Source organism: Thermobia domestica, chromosome 7, assembly GCF_964235325.1.
Source record: "Thermobia domestica chromosome 7, izTheDome1.hap1.1, whole genome shotgun sequence".
NCBI lineage: Eukaryota > Metazoa > Arthropoda > Insecta > Zygentoma > Lepismatidae > Thermobia > Thermobia domestica.
The window spans coordinates 141,184,408-141,206,990 of NC_137460.1; the positions used below are offsets into that span (position 1 = coordinate 141,184,408).

The 22,583-nt window shown below is 34.9% G+C and overlaps 2 protein-coding genes across 2 annotated transcripts; both read left to right on the forward strand.

Annotated features, from left to right (window-relative positions):
* Positions 1-285: 285 nt before the first annotated feature.
* On the forward strand, positions 286-5,815 carry LOC145690420 (uncharacterized). Its single transcript, XM_081765277.1, has 3 exons — positions 286-505; positions 3,951-4,185; positions 5,550-5,815. Exons 1-3 carry the CDS (start codon positions 416-418, stop codon positions 5,798-5,800), a joined length of 576 nt encoding a protein of 191 aa, XP_081621403.1. The 5' UTR covers positions 286-415; the 3' UTR covers positions 5,801-5,815.
* Positions 5,816-7,124: 1,309 nt separating this feature from the next.
* LOC145690421 (uncharacterized) lies at positions 7,125-15,079 on the forward strand. The gene is made up of 4 exons (XM_081765278.1): positions 7,125-7,371; positions 9,914-10,155; positions 11,564-11,723; positions 13,593-15,079. The coding sequence occupies exons 1-4, from the start codon at positions 7,191-7,193 to the stop codon at positions 13,820-13,822; spliced, it is 813 nt and encodes a 270-aa protein (XP_081621404.1). The 5' UTR covers positions 7,125-7,190; the 3' UTR covers positions 13,823-15,079.
* The last annotated feature ends 7,504 nt before the right edge of the window (positions 15,080-22,583 follow it).

A 22,583-nucleotide genomic window follows, 5' to 3' on the forward strand; every position in this document is an offset into this window, starting at 1 on the left:
GGGAATCATATTTGTGCGACATCGGCCAATGTCGGCGTCGTGGATCTAAACTGGCCCACAATAACCCACCAAGTTCCCATATGGGTCCCACATGGGAACTTGGTGGGCTTGCCGAGGTTGATTTAGTGATATGGGTCCCACGTGGGAATTTGGTGGGCTTGCCGATGTTGATTTACCGATATAGGTCCCACGTGGGATATAAATAGGCTTGCCCACCAAAAAGAAAAAAGCATGGAAACATTTCCTTTTTACAATGAATAAATTTGAAACACATAAAATTAACATTTTGATGGTTCTGTGGCAATTATTTGAAAAAGTAATTTTTCGATTCGGCCTCGATCTATGTCGAATCGATGTCGATCGGAGTACGCAGATTGTTTGTCAACTGTTCACAGTTTTAAAACCATAACACCGTATGGCGCCACAAGCGGTGCGAAGCGAGGGAAAAGCAGGAATGACTGTTGTTTGTTGTGGTTTTACCATCAATTCGTATTTATTATTGAAGGTGAGTATTAAAATTATTTTTCTTCCATTAATAGAATGCATATTTTATCTTTGATTTGCATGAACGATGTCGACTATAGATTAAGAGATCCACATAAACTGTTCCAAATAAATTTTGGTTAGTTTATAGTCCGCGCTCGATGCAACAAATCTGGTACTGGTTTTGTTGTTACAGGTGCAAACATGTGTAGATATCACTATACTTAGTCGTGAATAATTTTGATTTATAGTCTTCAGGCATAGGAGGCTCAGGCCGAGACGGCCAAATATTGGAACAAGTTTATTTACTACTTAAAAATGCGTTAAAAAGTACTTTAAATTGAGAGATTATGACAAATGGAGGTACTATCGAGTTATTCACTACCGAATTGGCACATTTTCGCATAGTTTCAGGTTAGGTTAAGATCAGCAAGATTTTACTTTGTATAAAACAGTGGTAGATGCACACGCATCACAACTGATTTGTGTTAAGTACAAGGGACACAGTGTTGATAAATATAACTTGTAACTCAATTTTAAGTAAGTTAATTTACTATTTTGCTCCTTGTACTTAATAAACTTTAGGTGAGCGCATACTTTCGCTGTTCTGCGCAACGTAAGATCTTGAACCCAGCTGTTGGTCTAGGGGAAGAGCATCCGCCTGTCACGCAGCACTTGGGTAGTTCGAACGTGGGTTGGAATCCTGCGCAGGCCTGCCTGAGGCTTTCCTCCCTCCCACAATGCGAAGTACGTTCTCTTGAAAGGCCAGGGCCACTTCCTGTCCAAATCCTAGTTTTACCTGAAGGATCGATCCCTTTTTGTCCTTCCCATGAGTAAATAAATAATCAAAATAAGGTCTTGCCGAGTAGGTTAGTTTATGTCTGCCACTACGTTGGTTTGCCTGTAACCGCCATTTGAAAACTAGAATTGGCCATGAAAATACAGATTCACACGTAGGTTACTTAGCCTATGATTGTCACTCAGAAACTAGATTTGCCTAAAAACTAGCTAGGTTGGTTAGATCTCTTCTGAAATAACTTACAGGATGATGTGCCAACCATGAAACAAGTTAAGGAAACAGTACAGTGAAGTTCTGGGTAGTGACGTGTAAAACTTGGAAAAGTCATTGAATTTGATCTTGGCAAATAAGTGAGAAAACTGTTTGAATAGTGGACCATGGTAATTGAGTGTGAGTGGATTCAAGTTAACGTTTTGAACGAGTTGTTGAGCTTCCAAGGACGGGACCTACAGTTTTACGTGGGATACAAATTACCTTTATCCCCACAGGAATCTAACCCGGAATCATGGATTATAAGGTAGCAAGTGTTACCACTTATCTACGGGGAACAACCCCTGGGATCAAGCCCAGAACCTCCTGAATGCTACCCACGCTCTACCATTGAGCTACGGTGCTTCAGTGGTTACCGCAAACCTTTTATACATCATGTACAGGTAGCAAACATATTCCAGATATTGTATGAGAGAAACAGTAGGCCGTATAAATACATTGTTAAGGTCGAAACACAGTTAATATAGTGTATAAGGGTTAGATACTAGAGATGCTATATTTTTTATGCGAATAAAAAGCGGGGCAAGTCTTGTCATAACAATTTTAGACGTTCGATGTCGTTGAATTAAAATTTACTTCATTGCCTAAGAAGGGAAGATAAGGAGTAGAGTGGATATATCACATGGATAAAAACGGAGCCTAATGACAAAAATGGTCCAAAATAAGGAAAATAGGAAATGTACTCACGAATAGACAATCAGATTATCTTAAATAATAAGCATCCTCGACGTTATGATTGGAAAATGCACATAGATGAAACAGTAGAGAAGAAAAACAAACGTGACTTTTTTTTTTTTTTTTTTTTACTGTTTCATCTATGTGCATTTTCCGTCCACAACGCTGCGGATGTTTAAGCGAAAGCTACGTAGATAATATGATTGTGTCTATTCCAGGGTTGGCTGGTTTAAACCAAGGTTTAAACTAGCTGTTTTTTTTTTCTTTTTCAAAAAAACCAACTGGTTTAAACCAAAAAACGAAAAATGTTCGTAAAAGTGTAAGTGTTTGTAAAATCTTGATAAACACACATTTGTGGGTTATTACGTTTCACTCCCGTATATTATTCGTATTATATTCAGACCTAAATTCCCCATTCATTACTCAAAAAGATTATACTACAAAAGCAACTTTTTTAAAATAAGTTTATGTATGTTTGTTTTGTGATTTTTTTTGTAGTTGTTGTTATTGTTATGTAATTGCAATCAAAGAAAAATTCTAAATATTGTTTCGTTTCAATGTTTACTATTGATAAAATACATCGAAATGCCGTACTTTGTGTGTGTGTGTGGGAGGGGGGTCATACAGACCTCACGAGAGGCATTTAGTGAAATGAGAAGTATCTTTGATATCTATTTATGTATAAATGAGTCTGAGCCAAAGTGGACTCAAATAATTCGTATCTTTAATCACTTTTCTTACTGATATGCAAATTAAGTCGTTGTATTTCTTTAATTTCGACCAATAAAAGTCGTTGTTAACTAACTTGAACTAAATTACTGTACTCCGTACTACTTTGAAATTGTCCATATGTAATTCTGTATAACGGTTTCACTTGTGCAACTGTTTATCTTTTTGTTCTTCTGAAATGACTCTTGACAGTTATATTAAGAAGCATGTAAAGATCAGTACAACGTATTTTTATCAGGATTCCTTCGTGAGTGCGTCGGCAGACGTATTGCATTTGTGGCCAATTAGTCCTGGTTCCGAGTTCAAATGGAGGACAATTTCTCTCGGATGTAACTCGAGAAGCGGTTTTTATTCCGCTTTAAGCTTATGTGACCCCTTCCAGTATAACCCGGTTGTTGCATAATAACATCAAGGCGAAACAAACTTATTTCTGTCCATATATGATATGAATATATGGAGCAAATTATTTAAACCAAAAAACCTGGTTTAAATAAAAAAACTGGTTTAAACAAAAAAAAAACATTTTTTTCAATAAAAACCATGGTTTTTGCCAACCCTGATCTATTCGTGAGTTCACTTCCAGGAATACCGCAAATTAGCTTTGAAAAAACCGTATAGCGGAGGACCATATGTTTAGCGGTTGTGGGTGAAGAATATAGAGCAGTGAGTTACAGTGGATTCATGATTGGTATCTCTGTTGATAAGGACAGTTTTGTTCAAGTCACTACAGGGAAAATAGGCAAAGTTACTAATATTATTGAGACAAATAGTTCGAATGATCACCCATCCATTTGGTATATATATTTGGATGTTCCGATAGAAGGTGACTATTATTCCTTCCCATGCAGTTCGCAGTTGGTATTTGTTTATGTGTGGCAAACTGTCGAATAAGATATCCCGTGCTTCCCTTACCTCTGTGACATCAAAATGTATTGTGTGTTTGGAAGAGAAATACGCTGCAGTGTTTTCTCATTCAGGTTTTTTTTTTATTAAGAGCATATCTGTGGACAGAATCAACATGAGCTCAGGAAGAAAAAAGTTTTGCGTAGCAGCTTTCACTGACGAGGACGGAGCATTAGAAGTTATACCTAGTAAATGGCTTAAAAACGAAAATGAATGCCTTTGGCCTAAGACATCATCCGTTACGCGTATTCAAAATTTTATCAGGGACTGTAAGGAGCCATCTGCTGATTGGACAGTTGTGAACATAAAAATCTATGGACAATCCAGTGAGTACTATTTGTATTTTCTTTTTATCTGTCTCGTTGTGTTTTTGAGTATTTATACCTCAATTTTGAGTCAAAATGTAATATTATTTCACTATTTTCTGCATTGAATAGCAAGATCTATCATACGGAGCAGCCGTGATTCAGATGGTAGCGCGTTATCTTAGTATTTGGTAGGTCGCAGATTTCAGCCCGGTGGCTGGCCATCCTGACTAGACACCATGTCCGCATTCTGGAAAATCACGAAAACAAGAAATAAACATAAATGCCAGGGAAATTGCAAGAGGTTGTTTCGGATTACGTTTGTTCCTGTTTTATTCGTTTATAACGGTTACTAACGGTGAACTCACCTGTTCGACGCTCCAGCGTTACAGGTCGAAATTTGTGAGGATATTTTCGTCAAAACAAGGAAAAGTTTAAAGGTTTAATTCCATTGTAATTTGTATACTTGTGACTACAGTTCGAGAAGCTTAGTTGGTAAATAAAACTTATAAAGTAAGCTTGTTCAAATTCATAGCTTCCTGTCACCAGTTGTTTCGTGACAAATATGCTTAAAAAATGTCTTCTATTTTAATACATTGCTGGAATACAGTCTTATTGAAGAAAAAAGAAAAAATGGTGTCCTCTACATTACAAGTTGGTATGAGTTGATATATATTTGTATGACCTAAAATGAACTTTTTATGTTAGGACCTTATATACTAAATTAGCTTTTAGAATCCATGACGTTTCTTATAGGATTCCCAAAGTGCTTTTGAAATAACGTTAAATAAAGTAAATAGTATATGGAAGAAAATAAAGAAGTCAGGGAAAAGTAGCAACTCCAGTCAGAGAAATAAGAAGGATTTTTTCTTTGTGTGTGTGTGTGTGTGTGTTTGTGTTTGTGTTTGTGTTAACTATGCTAGAGTTTTTTCCGGGATCTTATACTCAGTCAAATCAGGCAAATGCTGAATATAGTACCTTAAAGACAAGGCCTGGATAACTCTCTCCAAATCCAGCTTGCACTATCTTATCGTGAGCAGGAAATGTCAAAGGTACGTTAAATAAAGTTAAAAAATAAATAAATAAAATAAAAATGCTAGTATTCTTAGGCCTCCTATTCTTAGTTCTGTTACAGGCTTTCTTACTCTCGAATTTCAGTCGTGAATAACTTTACATAAACAAGAGTATTTAGTTCGTAAACAGATTTGTTTTATTTGGGATATTCTAATATTTAATGTTTTACAGTTAGCAAAGAAATCACAACTGAGGGTAGATCCATAACCATGTTGCTTTCTTATCGTGTATGGTTTTCATGCCAAGAATAATTTCGCAGCTACTTTCCCTTATCAGTAACTGTAGAATATATGTATTTTTTAACATTTCAGATTCATTTCAAAAAGCTGCAGCAAAGGCTGACAAAGCTTTACTGACTTCAAACGTTAGTAGTGATTCTTCTGACGAAGAAATTTATTCAAGAAGATGTCGCAGAAAGCCACAAAGATATTTGTCTGAAGAGGACAGTGATGACTCATATCCAGGAACTAAGAAAAGACCATATGAAACTTTTAACGAATGTAGTGTTCCAAGTCCCCCAGCACCTATTCGGAAAGGTAATTATATTTTATATTCATGCTAAATATATTTTATATTCATAATTTCGTTCAAGAACACTGCTTGTCTCCTCATATATATATATCTCTCTTGATAGTAATTTCAACGCAAATTAAAAGTTTAGCTCGTAGCTGATTTGTTTCATAGGACTATGTATTGAATCGCGTTTTAAATATATATTTTTTTAAATGTGTGAAAGTTAAAATTATCAAGATTTCGTGGGCGATTCTTTATTGCCAGAGAGTTGACCTTCTTTCGCAGTGTTTGTTTCAGAAAAAAATGTTCCGGGAGTTACTCTTAGTATTCGGAGGGACTGAAACCATATATTTCTCTCTGCTGGTTCTATTCCAGTACGTTTTAACCATTTCGTCCGGGGGGGGCAAAAAAAAACAGGCCTGAAAGAAACACTGTTCTTTCGTATTACTATGCCAGTGCAGACGTTACTTAAATGTGAAACTATATACTATTTTGGAGAAAGTTTATTGCTACTTCGTCTGAAAAACATTCAAAAGTAAGGCTGGCTGAAATAGTAGACAGATAGAAGTAACCTACAATGTTTTATGAACCTCTTGAAAACAATTTATTCGTTAGATGTGCAGAGTAGTTGTTGTAATGTGTACAACAAGCTTGGAGTGAGAAGCCCTAACAACTAAAAATAAGATGTCTAGTTTGTTTATTTTTATAAACAAGTTTTTCAATTTGGCGTCCAAAATTGGCTACTTGCTATATTCAAGCAAGTCTTACGTAACAAATCATTCAGACTCAGATCTAGTCTCAAGTAATTTATTTCTATGAAAAGACTTGCTAGTTGTTTTTGTTCTTTTTTTTTTAACGAGGTTGTTAATACTTTCCCCTTTTATCGGATAAATGCTATCTTCTCATGATGGTTAACTACAGAAAAACCGGGCTCGTAATGCAAACTGTGTCGTTAAATTGGTTCTATTATGAGTATACATCAATAAATAAATAAGTAAATGAAAAATAACGTACCTTTTAAATATTCATTTAATTATGATAGGGAGTCTATTTAGGACAAGATCAAACAAGCAGATAAACAGCGTTAGTATCTTTTAACGTTGTGAGTTAATGTAATCAATGTACGATTTCTGCGATTTCCGGAGAGGGGGATAAATTCGTCAATAGCTCAAAAAAGTGGGTTTTATTTCCACCATATCCAAGGTTGAGAGGTATTTCGAGAAACAGAGAGGAGGAAGTTCCAGCCATCCCCCTACAGATAGAATACTGGATGTAATCATTGTAACATTTTAAACATGCTTTTAAAACCATAAGTTGTCACCTGCTTATTGTATACCTAACAGTCTAGTAAAAACTGGATGTTTGTATAATTTCATTACTTGCTTTCTGAGTCGCTTGGAGTATCTATAGGAGGAACTGCGGAGGTAAACGTATCATCTATGGTGCACAATTCAAACGGAGGTTGCTCGTCTGCATCACATCGTAAAAGTCCAAACGGACCTTCACCATCCCACTCCCAAATCCAAACTCCATGCAGAATGTCAGCGTCGTCAGTTGCCACTACTTCATGTGCAGATACAGACAGTACCTTCACATCAGCTCGTTTAGGAATTGGCAGTAGTAAGTATCCAAAGATTAAACTGTATTGCTAAGCTTAGTTACGTGTGTCGTCATTATTAAATAACCAAACAAAATGAAGAGTATATTGCTTCTTTAGAGACATTTTGAACCCTGCTAGCTCGAGAGTGTGGTAGCACGTAGTCAATGCATCGATATTCTCCGACCACTTAGTGTGGCCGCCTTGACCTAGTAGTCTCCGAGATTATCACCAATTTTTGTTAATGAAAAACGAAATTATGGTAAAACTTATGCTTGGAAATTGAAATTGTTATGTTCCAAGCCGTGCGAAGGAAGGGGGGGGGGGGGAATCCGGACCCTTCTCTTCCTCAAAAATAGATTTTTGTGTAACTAATATAAATTTCGTACTAATTACATTTTAAAACATATATATCATACTAAGATTTACTTTTTACAGTGAAACCTTTAGTGTTTAAGATCTCCTCCGAAAGTATTTCTAGATCCGGCGTTCCTTTCGTAATGGAAGTACTTCTTGGCTTTAAAATTCAGAACATATAATCTGTAATTCTAGTTTTATCACATTTTGTTTTGCAGCGCATCCTGTTGGAATGGTTGCTTTGGAACTATTCTGTTCCATATTAGAGGAGGCTTGTGGGCAAGCGTATGTTAGGAGCGATTAAACTCCCAACCTTTTGAATGCTAAACCGACGGGCTGACGATATAAAGTTTGTACTATGAAACAGAAAAATTTATATTTTTGTACAAAACAGCGTCTTGTTAGTCATTTGTTTTTTCTTACTGCCTGTGCGCAGGTAGCAGACAAAATTGTCAAGTCGACACCGATACGCCCCAGTGTTGCCAGAGTTACTGATTTTGCAGGAGATCTCCTGCTTTTTCTACGTTCTACTGATCTACTGCGAAAGAAAATTAAAAGTGAACAATCTCCTGCTTTTTCCTTATTTCGAGAAGTTAAAGAAATATATTATTATTAATATAGAATTTTCATTTTTTTCCTTATATGAAGGGAGGAAATTTTTCTGTATGCATCCACAAAGCTCCGTACAGCATATAGTTATTGGGCTTTGCTCATCTTCTATATGCATGATGGTAGGCGTTCTTTAATTCTTACTGTAAGATTTACGAGTACGTGCTGTTTAGATTGGTACTTGGGTTGGAAGTGTTTGAACGTCGTTACTCCAATTCCAAAAAATATCTATAGCGTCCCCCCATTTCCTAAAAAAATTATAATAGGCAAAAATAGGCACAAGGGATGGTGCGTCACCCTACCTTTTCAGAACCACTTTTACCCCTGGTTGGAAAAGTAGCTTAGATCACCTCTCCACGATCGTCAGCGAAACACCGTCTTATGTTACGTTTACGTGTGACTGTATCATATAGCTATACTATAGTTAGGTGTATGATAAGACATTTTCCCACCCCACTTTGTTCTTACACTACGTCTTACTTCACACACGTTTGTATCAAACATTATTAATATATCTAAAGGGGGCATGAGGGTCTTTCTATCTCCAAAAGATTACCTTATCATTGGAAAACATTTTGAAGTAATTACAATTCATATTTATGTTTTGCATGTATTGTTTTATTTTGAAATGGAAGTAATAATGAATTCTGGACTGCTTGTTTTGACCACTGTCCCCTTAATAATGACAAAATTTTTCTCTCCCTGGATTTGAACTCAAATGCCGCCGCTTTATTTGTCTACTGCTTTCTCCTGTTTTTTATCTTCGAGTCTTCTGCTTTATCAACTGATCGGTCTGGCAACACTGATACGCCCTCTCGTGGTGCTCCTGGTTTTCTCGCTTGCTTACCAACACACACTCAAGTTTTTATTGTTGCTCTGGCTGAGATTCGAAGGAACCCAAATTAGGCAAATTCCATTCAGGTGTCTTAATTGTCACACCACAGAGACGCGATCAACGTTCTTTGAATGTTAAGCATTCCTCGCACCCCATTTGAAACCGTTACTCTGCTAGTATCGATATTTAGACATTGTTCCATATACGGAGGCTCTGCAGAGAAACATTGGAGCATATCATTCTTATACTACATTAAGTTGAAAGTTGAAATATCAAATGTAACTGCATTCTCTCGCAACAGGAGTTTTTGCAGTAACCTTTTTCAGCAGAACTTCCGTATACGGTAGAATGCCTAGATATTGACACGAGCAGGCTATTTTATTCCATTAAGACACTTGAAATGCTCTACAGACATATAAAATTGACCCAAATGTGGTGTAATGATTAGGAAAGCCCTCAAACAGCAATTAGTAGTTTTCTTGCAATAGACTTAAAAAAAAATAAAATAAAAATAAAACTGTTTATGCATTGATTATGAAGCTTTTATCAATATGTGATTTAAAATTCATCCCGTATGTTGCTGTGGGTATCGACTTCAGGGTCAATATGAGCTATGTGCCGGTCAGAACCTAGATGACTTTTGTTAATGGTAGTTGCGGCACACACTATCTTAATGTAGAATAAAAAATATTTCAAGCAATGTGTACCATTGCCTCCTTGGTCTTGTATTAATTTACTTTTTTTTCTTTCTTTTGATATTTCAGCCGTTGAAAAAATATTCCAGTTACTGCAGAGAATCCAGCTAGATATGAAACATCTCAAATGTAAAGTTGATAAAATGGAAGCCAAAATACATGAGCTGCACCAAGTTCCCTGTAGTGGTAAAGAAGCTTTGCAATCTATAGAAAATGCAAACCTGCTAGCTGACAAGCTCCCTTTACGCAGTTTGTCTATGGTTCACAATTTAGAAGAAGATTTAAAAGACAGAGAGATGGCTTCAAAATTGGTGAGTGGTATTCTTAAGTTCGTATTGACACGAAGTATTTGTAAATATCCTTCAGGTATTGTTTGAAAAAGAAAACTTTTATTCTTTAAAAATAGATCTAGTGGACAGATGCTTTTTCGGATGTACAGGTTGTTAAAATTATGCGTACCAAACAATGTAGGGGTGGGTACCTGACATGGAAACAAGAAAATGCTTTGTGACATGTGCATACCGATCAATAGGTTGGGAGATGCAGGCCGTCGAAAGCGTGGGAAAATAAATTTCAGAAGCCTAAAATTCAAACACTGTCCAATCAACGTAGAGAGTGCAGCTTCATATCTCATAAAGGAAGTCGTTGGTGTTCTATTGCAAAAATGCATGTATCAAAATTCAGCAATGCATACAAAATTAATTTTACAAGGTGATGGTAAGCCGACAATGACTTACACTTCGGCTTTTCGGTGCCTTTGAAGAGTCCTTTCGCACGCAATGCACATTCTTTTAACATGCATTTTTATATAGAACAGGTATGACTTCTTTTATGAGGTATGTCATGAGCCTATAACATTGCTGCGTACATGTACGGTACATCAGCCAAACTGGATTGGAGATGACGTATTTTTTTATTTTTATGTATTTTATTTATTTTTTAATCCAAAGCTGATTGTGGCGTATTCTTAATAATACACTTTCAAATCAAATAAAATCGAATCAACTATTTCTCTAGCGGTAGCAGTTTGGACTGTGAATTCTTAGGACTTATAATTTAGGTGTCCATATTGGATCTTAAATACTACTACTACTACCAATAATAATGCAATCCAATACTACGAAAATCTTGCTTTCACTGTATAGCACCTTCGTGTTTCAACAACAAAATCTTAAGGTAGGATGGTATACGGTTTCCTCGTGTCGTAGACATGTCTACAGTTATGCCTTGTTTGGCAATACCGGTACCATCTTCTACAACCTTTCCAACCATCCGCGGGTTCTCATAAAAATTAAGTGTTGAAGGGCAACTTCCACAGGTGTACATGGATTCTCCAAGCCTTCGCTTTGCAAATAATTGAGAAGTCCCTTCACTTTTCGGGAATTCGGGAAGTCTTGGATACTTTCTTTGAAGTTCTGTAGCACCCATCTCCACCTTGGTAAGTGGAATCGGTGACTATGATGTCAGTTTTGCAGGAAGCGAACTTGTAAGGCAAACGGGCAATACGATCTCAGCAATTTTCGACTTCATCTGCAATCATTTAAAGTAGTCTTAGTGTATTTTAGTGACCTGTGCAGAAAATATAGAAGATTGTTCAGAATGGAGAACTGCATGAACGAATGTTACATAATTTTTAATGCTTGATGACAAAATAAAATTGTATTTCATATTGCTGTTGTATTTTATATGGTAATGTACTAACTATGTTTTTTTTTTTAGTGTCATTATCTTTCCAATGGGCGTGGAGAGGACTACAAAAAACTGATATTGTCCATTCTGAAGACAGTATTTTCGAGGGACGTCGCAATGAAATTTAGCATTGACGGATTACGTGGGAAGGAAATATTTTGTGGATTACAACTGTTCCATGTAGTTATAGGTACGTCATGTACAAATTGTATTTCATTGGGCAAAAGTCATCCAGGTCTAGTTTTAAAAGTAGTATCCCAGGATTTCTTTGTGTAAGAGTAAAATCGCTGGAAAAGTCTCATTAGGAATGTGTATTTAATGAAAAGTCCTAGTCTACGTGGGCCCAGGCGTTTTTATTTATTTATTTATTTATTTATTTTTTTTTTTTATTGAGAAAGTACGGTATAAGTGCCTGAATACACCATTCGATTTTTATCGCTCGATAATAGACATACGACATGGTTATACAATGATTTAAATCAGCCTGTTCCTGTGCATTTGATTACGATTAGGGATCGAACGAGACTGACAGAAGAATTACTAAGTTTGATTTAGTTCAGTGAAACTTTTGTATAGCGGACACAAATAGGGAATATAACTGTCCTATTATTGGGAAATGTCCGCTATTAAAAAAAAATTACAGTATAAACTTAACGTACTACTCGTATAAGCAACATAACGTAGGCAAAATGTCTTTCTGTTTAATAATGAGCTAATACAGTTTTTTTTTCCCTATAGTATTATGTTCGGACAGAATACTCTTTCTCTCTTCGAAATTAACAACTTGCAGCAAGGCAAATAGACAAAGATTAAATAAACTTTTGCTGAAAATGGATACTAAACTAAATGCATGTTGAAAACAAATAAATGGAGACATTTGCGTTCGATTATCACATCCAACAATGCGCGGTACATTAACGATCCTGCCTATTATTGCTTGAAATTCAAGAAAATAACAAAGCTTTATTTCAGGCTGTCCGTTAGTTGGAAGTTCTACATAGACGCTGGGGAATAGTTTTCAGTATCCGCGTCCGTTATTGAGAATGTCAGCTATTCAGAAGTAATTTTCACATTGCACCCAATGTATTTCTGCCAGGAAATTGAAAACTGTCCGTTATTTTGAGATGTCCGTTAGAAATTTTACTGTAAATATAATTTCTATGCGTCATATAAAAGTCTAATGAAGTCGAAACAACACATTTATCCTTCGATTTTTTTCGTGCGACGAATATGGAATGGTTTAAACAGGTAGTAAAGTGACCTCACTTCAAGATATGTGCACTAGATTCACGCCACGATGTAGTTCGGGGCCCCTAATAATTTTAGGTCCTAGCATTCTGCCGTTCACGGATGAGACTGAGGAAAAGCCCTATTCGCGATGGTGTCGCTGATTCGCCTGTGCAGGATCTGAGTTCCTAAAGAATTTTGTTATATATATATATATATATATATATATATATATATATATATATATACTAGAGTCTAATTTCATCTTTCGGATGTATGGCGTTTTTTAGTATATATTTTTAGGAATTTTGGAGGGGGATTACTACCAGTGAAATCCTTTGTTTAGGTGCCATTCTCGCATTATCCTAGTAAAAGTAAAGCTTGCGGTAATATCTCCCATACCCCGTCCTCGTAACTCTGGTATCATTGTTTTCCTTGTTTATGCCTCTGAAAGAAGTTGTAATTTTCTGTCAATCGCACCGTGCAAGTGAATTTTCAATTTTTGACTTGAAACGAGTGGATATTCTGAGCCATCCACATATCGTTTTCAACTCCCTACTTCCTCTGTTTGACACCGAACGACAATGTCCTGTTAGATTAGCCTTTCGAGCACGTAATAATGCGCTCATGCGTACAATGGATGTTTTTTGTGCAATGTATAAAAGGTTTCTTTCTATTTTAGGAGAAAGTTATATTTTCGTTCGAATTTTATTTATGTAACTTCAAAATTAATCTGTTATTTCTCAATGATGACATTTGCTATTTAAATGTGTAGTCCCTTCTGGTGATACAGTATTATTGCATTGAGTTTTTACCATTTTTTCTTCTTCAGGAGCAGTACAACTCCGATTTCCTGATATACAAACTAGCGACATTGTCCGACGGATTGGGAAAGTCTTAAGTGGTTCACGAGATTGGGATGGCTATAGATGTAATCGGAGAAGAGAACAGGCTCAAGACTTAGGGGAAGATGCACAGTCGTTCCGCGGGGAACCCGCAAGAGTCCAAGGACCACTTAAATTCACCTTGCAGAGTCGCCCCGAAGAGAAAGCCGTGGGGTGATCGGTCCCGCGGCTAGTTGTGGTCAACCCTTAGCAGCGTGTCCGATATAAACAAACTTATATGAACGAAATGTCTTATTGTAAATAAAATAGTAGACAATAATATGTTAAAGTACAAGAGAATTATAAACTTCATGAAAGTAACCGTTATTAATAGTTTTTTTTTAAATTTATCACAGTAACTTTCAGTTCGCTAATTTGCAGAAATATTTCCTAGTGATACATTTTTATAAGTTTTATGTTGTATTTTACTGCAAAGAACCTATCCAAATTAAAACTTTATAGTGGCATGCATATTTTACTGAATATAATGAGCTTTCCGAACTTCCGTGCTGTCTGTGTAAGTGTAAGGGATGAGTCCACACTACAGACCAGTGTGCGAATTAACGGATATTTTACAGTGGGATTAAAAAAAAACTTTTGAGAAGTTAAAATTTATGGGAAACTAATAATTTACAGAAGAAAAGAACTTCCTAAATTTTCTCTAAATTATTTCAGGTTAAGTAGAAAGATAAATATTATCTGCATAGTTTCTTTAATTATATATTAGTTTCCCTAGTCGGGATGTGTAGCGGAAAAATTCAATGTTTGAAATAAATTTATTTACAGTGGCTTTTGTTGACGTAGAGTGTATATGATTTTTACGTGTTTAATTTTATTATACATACGATATATTGACATAAGGGTCAGGAAAATAGCCACTTATCAGTGAACCCTTTTTTGAATAAACTAAATAGTTTCCACACGTCGCGGAACAAGAGCTGGTTCCTTCTTCAGTGGAAGGAAACAATGATGTATATGAAGAGTACGCGTTAAGAACAGTGAAGGTCACATTTTGAATATGCTCAAAAAATATTTTCTCCACACCAAAAGATGCAAAATAGTTGGTGAAAACAGGGCGTAGTCCACTCGCGAATGTACACGTGAGCGAATTACGACGTGTTTTCACCATCTTAATTATACATTTTGGTGCTGAGAAAGAATTTTCTGAGCATTTTAAAACGTGCCCTTCATAGTCCTTCCTGCGAACTCTTCATATGGAATGAAACAAAATGGTGAAGACAGTGTCAACGTTTGGTAACTATTAAGTTGATGCAAGAGAAGATTCACTCATTTTTTATGTTGTTTCTATATTAATGATAATAAGTTACGTGTTTAAAAGTATTTATTTCCATTCGTTATGTTGGAAACAGCAAAACAATTGTACAATATATACCTCTATGCAATGAGTGAAGTTCACGATAAAAAAAAAAGTTAGGGAATATGTTTTGTGTAAATTTTATTTTAATTATTTTTTAAAAAAATAAAAATGTGAATACTTCAATCTGAAAATGTTTTTATTATATACTGTTTTGTTTAGTCTAAATACTGCATCTCTGAAACACGCTAAATGTCCGACCGCCCTCTTGGATCCGCCATAGATAGAAGTGCGGCAAAACTACTTGCACCAGTGACATTTTGTAAAAATGTCAGATGTATCCGATGTCATTTTCTCCTATTTTCATTAGAAAAACATAACTTGAATCCAAAATGGTGGAGAAGCATGTAGCGTGCGCCAGAGATGCAGTACATGGCCCTATTCAAATCTGATATGGTGACATATCCATCTGGTGTTAAATCTGTAAAAATTATATGGTCACATCTGGTTTACCGATGTGGGTGGGATCTCCCACCCAGATCTTCCCCATACCCACATTGTCATTTTAGCTTCCATGGTTAACCGATGTAGCTCTATATGGGTCCAACCCAGATCTACAACATGCAATACAAAAGAACATATCCGCACTCAGGTTTGAATAAAACTTTTCATATTTAATCATTTAGTGTGAAAAGAAATAGGCTGAGCTCGTACGTTTCGCAATTGTGTATAGAAGCTGGACGATCAGAAATATCGCCTATTCTATGTTCCTTGTGAAAAGTACTGGGCGATTCAAATACATTTGAATAGCTCCGTTCTTTTTACAATGAACATATAGAGCTACATCGGTTAACCATGGGAGCTAGAACGACGATGTGGGTATGGAGGAGATCTGGGTGGTTCAACATAGATTCCACATCGGTCAACCAGGGAGCTAGAACGACGATGTGAGTATAGGGAAGGTCTAGATGGGCCGACATGGATCCCACATCGATCAACTATGGGAGCTAGAACGAAGATATGGGTTCAGGGAAGATCTGGGTGGTTCAACATAGATCCCACATAGGTCAACTAGGGAGCTCGAACGACGATGTGGGTATGGGGCAGATCTAGATGGGCCGACATTGATCCCATATAGGCCGGTATTATTCAACCAGGGACCAAGATCGATTATGTTGATATGAGGCAGATCTAGATGGGGCTACATGGATTAATGTGGGGCCAACATTGATCTGGAAGAATCCACATGGGACCCACATAGATCAACATCGACGCCGATGTCGATCGACATAGATTTGCCGATATTGGCCAATGTCGAAAAAATGTTTGCCATTCTGCATCGATCGTCATCGACAGCGACATCGATCCCACCAAAAATTCCCATGTTGATCGACATCGGCCCATCAACTGTGCTACTGGGGTATATATAAAAGAAGTCTTGATATCGTCCTACAAACAATGTATTACTCTCTCTCTTTCTGTGTGTGTGTGTATGTGCGTGTGTGTTTTAATTATAGACTAATAATGCCAATAAATATTTTCATAAATGTGTTTTTCTACCTATTTAAAGCCACTAAAGAAAGCAACTGAGTCACAACATATATTTCAGAAACATGTCTGACAGCGAAATTCCTATTTCAGATTTGAATTAATCGTTGTTAATATTTTATTATCTGTATGTTGAAATTATAGTATAATTACTTCAAAGTTTTTGAAAAGTATAACTGACAGTGAAATTCTGTTTTAGATTTTGAATCTATCCTAGTCCGAATACTACATATATCATTTACAATTACGAAATTTATTCCAGAAATAGAAAGTTGTTGTTAGTTATACATTGATACTTATCCATAGGGTAGTATATTGTTTCAGTATTCAGCTTCATGAATACTTCTATAAAACAGCTGTCTACTAATTGCAAATGAAGCGCAAACACTCAAGACAATCCGTGTACTAACGTATAGACCGTTAAGCGGATGTAGAACAAAGACCAAGAGTAATTTGGAAAATAGTATTTTTGACGTTTTTGTTTCTTCGATGTTGGCGCTAGTTCCCATCGTTTAAGTGGCTTGTTTATAGCTTATATCGAACGAGAGACTTCTATTAGCGAATGTTCCATATACTTTTTTCCAAGTAAGTAGTATTTATTCTTTATATATATATATATAAAGAAACTGGTTGAGAATGAACGGAAAACACACATTCAATAGGAGATTTTCTATCTTTTATTTTTAAATGAAGCGACACAAAAATACACAATACATCCATTATTACAATTGACTAAATTCATTTGTGTGCTCTTCACTTATGCATATAGCAAGTAAAGTCTCTTACCAAGGTAAAGATAAAAGGAATCTTATTATTTAGATTGAAAACAGAATCAAACTAATAACAGCAGGATAAATTTATCCCGTATATATTAGTATCATAGAAACTCAAACTTTACATAGCAGTCAATTTAATCTTTGTCTTAGATTTAGTAAAACGTGAATTTGCTAGAACAGATTCTGAAGTGTAGTTGGGTGTGTGAATTGCGTTACTAAAACGAACAGATAAGGGATTGACCAACGCTGTGACATCAATATTTGTTTAAAAGTTGGCGAATCCGCTGTTATGACGTATGGGAAATTACAGAGAACTTGCGGAAAACTTTCGCTAGCCAGGACAAAAGTTTTCAAATGGACGTAGTCTTTTAGAGAGCCGAGAGGAAGTGAAAGACTGACCTCTTTCTAGAACACCTTCAACCTCAAAAACGCACGAAAATGTGGAGAAAGATAAGAGTATTTACTGACGGTAAGAGTGTTGAGTAGTGAGCTAAATTTGAACGTCATTCATGTCAATAAAATTTTAACGAACTTGGATAATACACCTTGACAACACATTATGTCACATGGTATCAATTTATTTTTGTCAGAAAAGAACATTTGTGTGGTTTCTCAGGCTCCTATTCTCCTTATCTCAGTCCCTGTAACTTCCTTTCATTCAACGTTCTCAAACAACACTTGAAGGTGGGTCATTTTCTAACTTTACACAATGTCCGGAAGAACCTAATCAACAAGCTGAAAGTTATTCCAGTAGTAGCTATTCAACACTGCTACGAAGAATGGAAAAAAGTCTCTTTTGCTATGTAGCTGCCTAAGGTAAATATTTTTAAGATGCTAACTTTGGTTTTAGAGCTTTTACAATTTATTGATAACAGAATTTCTCATTAGTTTTCTAATGAGAAATTCAATTCCTATGGTTACGTATAAAGATAATGTATATGTTGTCTGAAAATTTCTTACAAAATCGTCAAATATCTCTCAAACACGGGTCATCAATACTCTTTTTGTAGTTCTGGTTTTATTATCTAGAAAGTTAAAGCAGTTTAAAGGAAAATAGATGAGCGTTCATAAAGTTGTAAAAAAATAAAACATTATTTATATATACAGTCCTTCTTACTGCAGTATTCTTGGTATTATGTTGAAAAGATCTTATAAAGTTCAAAACATGTAGTACTTAAAATGTTTTGATCTGCTCTGTGTCCAGTGCTGTAGCATCACTTTCTTGGTTCCAGAATATGTTCTTATCAACGTTATCTAAATATTTCATTAATTTGTTGTCTACTGTGTTTCATCGATTGCAAAGAATCAGATGTATGTCTCTATAGCCGTTTACGCTATTTGTTTTACACCTAGTTTGCTATGTTTCAGTGTGTCGTTCTGCATCTTAAGTTTTAATTTTTCTATCAGATTGTGCACATTTCGAATTATGAATGTGGGTTTGTTGGGTAAGAGAAGTATTGTTTTCAAGAAATTTTTAAGTCAGAACTAAGTTTATGTAACGACATGATACCATTACTGTCATTTTATGCGTTCTATATTGATTCGGAATCATTATTATTGTTCTATTTGAGTTAATATACCACACAAAATGTGTTTTACCCTCACAATTAAATTAATTCTACAAAATAACTGTTCTTTCATTATTGAAGTGTAATCGCCAAAGTGCTTAATTAAAATATCTAAAATCTTCCATTCTCCAGCGTACAGACCGTTAGGTGGACATACAACGATAGACCAAGAACATTTCAAGAGATCCTATTTACGGCTTTGGTTGCTTTAATAGTCTTTTCGTTTCTCATCGTTGAAGTTACCTCGTATTAGTTTCTTCAGAAAAGGGAAACTTCTGTTAACAAGGATTCCACATTTATCTCTAGATAGAAATTGAGAATTATTCATTATACAAAAAATAATTTGTTGAGAAAGAACACGAAGTTAAATTTCAATAGTACATTGCTTTTCTTCAGCTATTATATCCCTTACTTCCAAATGAAGCAATAATAAAACAAACATAGTATCACATTGGTTTAGTGGTAGAGCGCTTACCGTTGGTGCGTGGTGATCCTGGTTCGATCGCGACCAACTAAGTTTGTGGTTAACAACATTGTGTCCGTGGATTTTCTAGGGGTACTCCCGGTTCCTCTCATATTCTCATTCCTCCAATTTTGCATCATCATTCACTTACCATAATCATCCGTCTCCCTTAGCATTAAGGACATAATCATAGGATGTTAAACTTATATATTACATTTCTTTTCATTTATAGTAAAACAAAAATTCATTCTTATAATAGAATAAAATCATTTCCTCTTATATCTGTTCTTCACCATAGCAAATATCAAGTCTCCTTTTGTTTTGAGTGTACTTATTCTTCCGAACTATAGTGCAGCAATGCTCTGCTTACATTGTGAACATTGAACATAATTTCCTGTCATACGGTTCCCGATAATAGCTATATATTTATGAACTCTTTCGCTGTGGTCTTCCGACAGATCATTAAAGGTATCAGATTTGAATTCCTGAAAGTATTATGAAACATATTGCATCCTAAATCTTGATTCATGAACTCCTTGTACTTACAGTCATTTATATTTGCGAAAAACATTTGTGTTCTCGAAACTGAGTTACTAAAAATACACTATCTTTAATTTTATTATATGATAGCAAAGAAAATTTGTCAATGGGTAATTTAAACCTTCTTTCTGTTGAACACATAGCATTTATAAATATTTTTATTAGGGCTAATTTCGTGTAAAAGAGTAAGAATTCTATTTTCACACAAAATGTTCCTACTGCACAATTTTACACAACTGTAATGACACCATTTATATACTACATATAAGCATGGCTAATAGAATTCACACAACTACTACTTTTATACATTTACACTGACCTTATATCTCCAAAGAATTCAAATTGGGATTCAAGTTCATGCAATTCGATGCTTTCTTACTGTAACTTTAAAGATAATATCCCACCCTATATGATCTGTAACAACAACGCTCAAGAAAGAGTAGATGTGCAAAAGTATTGTTGCATGTTCTTTCTACAGTACAAATTAATTATACATGTTGGAAATAATAGTGCCTCATGTTATTCATATGTTAAAATTACAGTAAAATTGTGAATATATCTATAAGAACAATACCTTGTTTCTCCAGATACAAGGGAAGAATTTTATTTTGTAGATCACTATAACAATTACAAGGAAATCATTACAGTTTTCAATTTATTGAAAAAAAATGTTGGATTAAAACTCTAATATACCAATTAATTGTGTTTAGTTCGATTATTCAAATTTGTTAAGATATTTGTACATCATGAACAGTCACCAAGCATAAACAATACATCATGATTATCAAACTCGGTTTAGATGGATGAAATAGTTAAGAGTCAAAATTACAGGAAATCCTTATGATTTCCAAATATGCTGATCTCACTTCATTTCCACTGCATTCGCAAGTTATTAAACTATAGACGTCATATTATTCAATCAGAGTATGTTAGTTAATAAACGAGGTAAAATTCGTTGATACCATTAACAAGGTATTGATCAGCATTCGTTTTCAAGATGAACTGTTATCTTCATAAAGTAAAAGAATATGTAAAATTATCTTTAGAGAAAGTGATTTGAGAAACCTTTACCTAAAAATAATTGAAAAATAGTAAATAGCACTGTACAAAAGGATATTAAATGCGAATTAGCAAATCAGGTATAGAGTTCTATAAAATCAACTTATCAAGAGAGCTCCAGTGATCAATAAAATGTGGACACAACCGTAACGAAGTAAACTATTACGTTATTTCCTACAGTGAATAAAGTTTTCGTTTCGCTGTCTGCTAAAAAGAGAAGAAATTATGTGCATTTGTACGTAATAGTATTGACACAATATTAATAGTATGTATCGTTTACAATATACAAATAACGATTATACAATTAAATAAATATATCAAATTTAAAAGTAAAATACACGTTTCTCTATCATATGGACAAGAACTAAGATTCACTTTATAAATGTCACATAACTTTTGTTTAATATCAGTAATTTGTATTATTTCAATGTTGAAAACATTTCAAGTACAATACATGAAGGTGGCATTTTTATCAGTCAAAAAAATATTTATTATTAATGTACAATGACAAAACACATGAAAATGGTGAATACAAATAATTAGAAAATGAAACTCTAATTTAAGAATAAGGAATAAAATTACTTTATAGAAACAGACGTTCCCTAAAAACTTAGCTGAATTCCAACCTCGTAACGGGGAGATTTGTGAACAAGTCATTAACGGTTTTATCTTTCTCCTTATGGAATTAAAACAGCTTGTATTTGCTCACTTACCACAGTTTTTTGCTCGAAGAAAAATATTTTGAAGACTGGAAAATCCTGCTATTTTTATTTTATTCTACCATTTTATACTACTGTATATGCAAGAGCAAAAAACTAAGATATGATCCAAGTGCTATCATCCCAGCCATAAGTCTATTTGTTAAGTTTCTTATTTCTTATACTAACAGAGAATTGAACATTTAAGTTGAATTAATTAAGAATTCAAGTATATATATCATAAGGTTGTGTAATTTGTTTGACTCGAAATTAAATATGAACAGCAAAATATTAGCCTAGGGAAGTTTCAGCACTTGGAGATATTCTCACAGTTTTCAGTTATTATAATAAACGCATTTGTGTAAAATTGCAGTGATTGTGTTGTCTGATGGCCGTCTTAAGCTACTAGCTGCCAAAAAAAATCTGAAACTTGACTGAATCAACTACCTTACTCACGTTTGTGCATATGGTCGTATATGTGCGTAAGTGCGTATGTGTATAAAGTTCAGCTTATCTAACAAATTCTGAATTAGAGCTATTCAGTACTAAATTAACACCTTGTAATATTTAGAGGTTTATCATTAACCTTTTTTCTTAGACGTAAAACTACCATAATTACTTGAATTACCCTATTTCGTATATCTTCACAGCATCTACTATATACATTCCTTACTAATGTAGTTGACTTCGAGTTAACATACCTTTATCAATTATTTAAAGAAAATATTTTATTATAGATGAACTGTTTGTTTGCTATTTTGTCACATGCAAATATAATGTACCCTTGTCCATGTTAGTTTTGATTTAATTTAGCTAGCACTGTAATTAAATTAAAATTATATATCAATTTCAACATCTTGGTACATAAAACGAGTGAAGCATGGCGGAGGATTGTGTCAGCAAATGGACCAAGTGCTAGCTCAAACCATACGTCTTGCTGCGTGCTGGAGCACTATACATTCCATGTTAGAC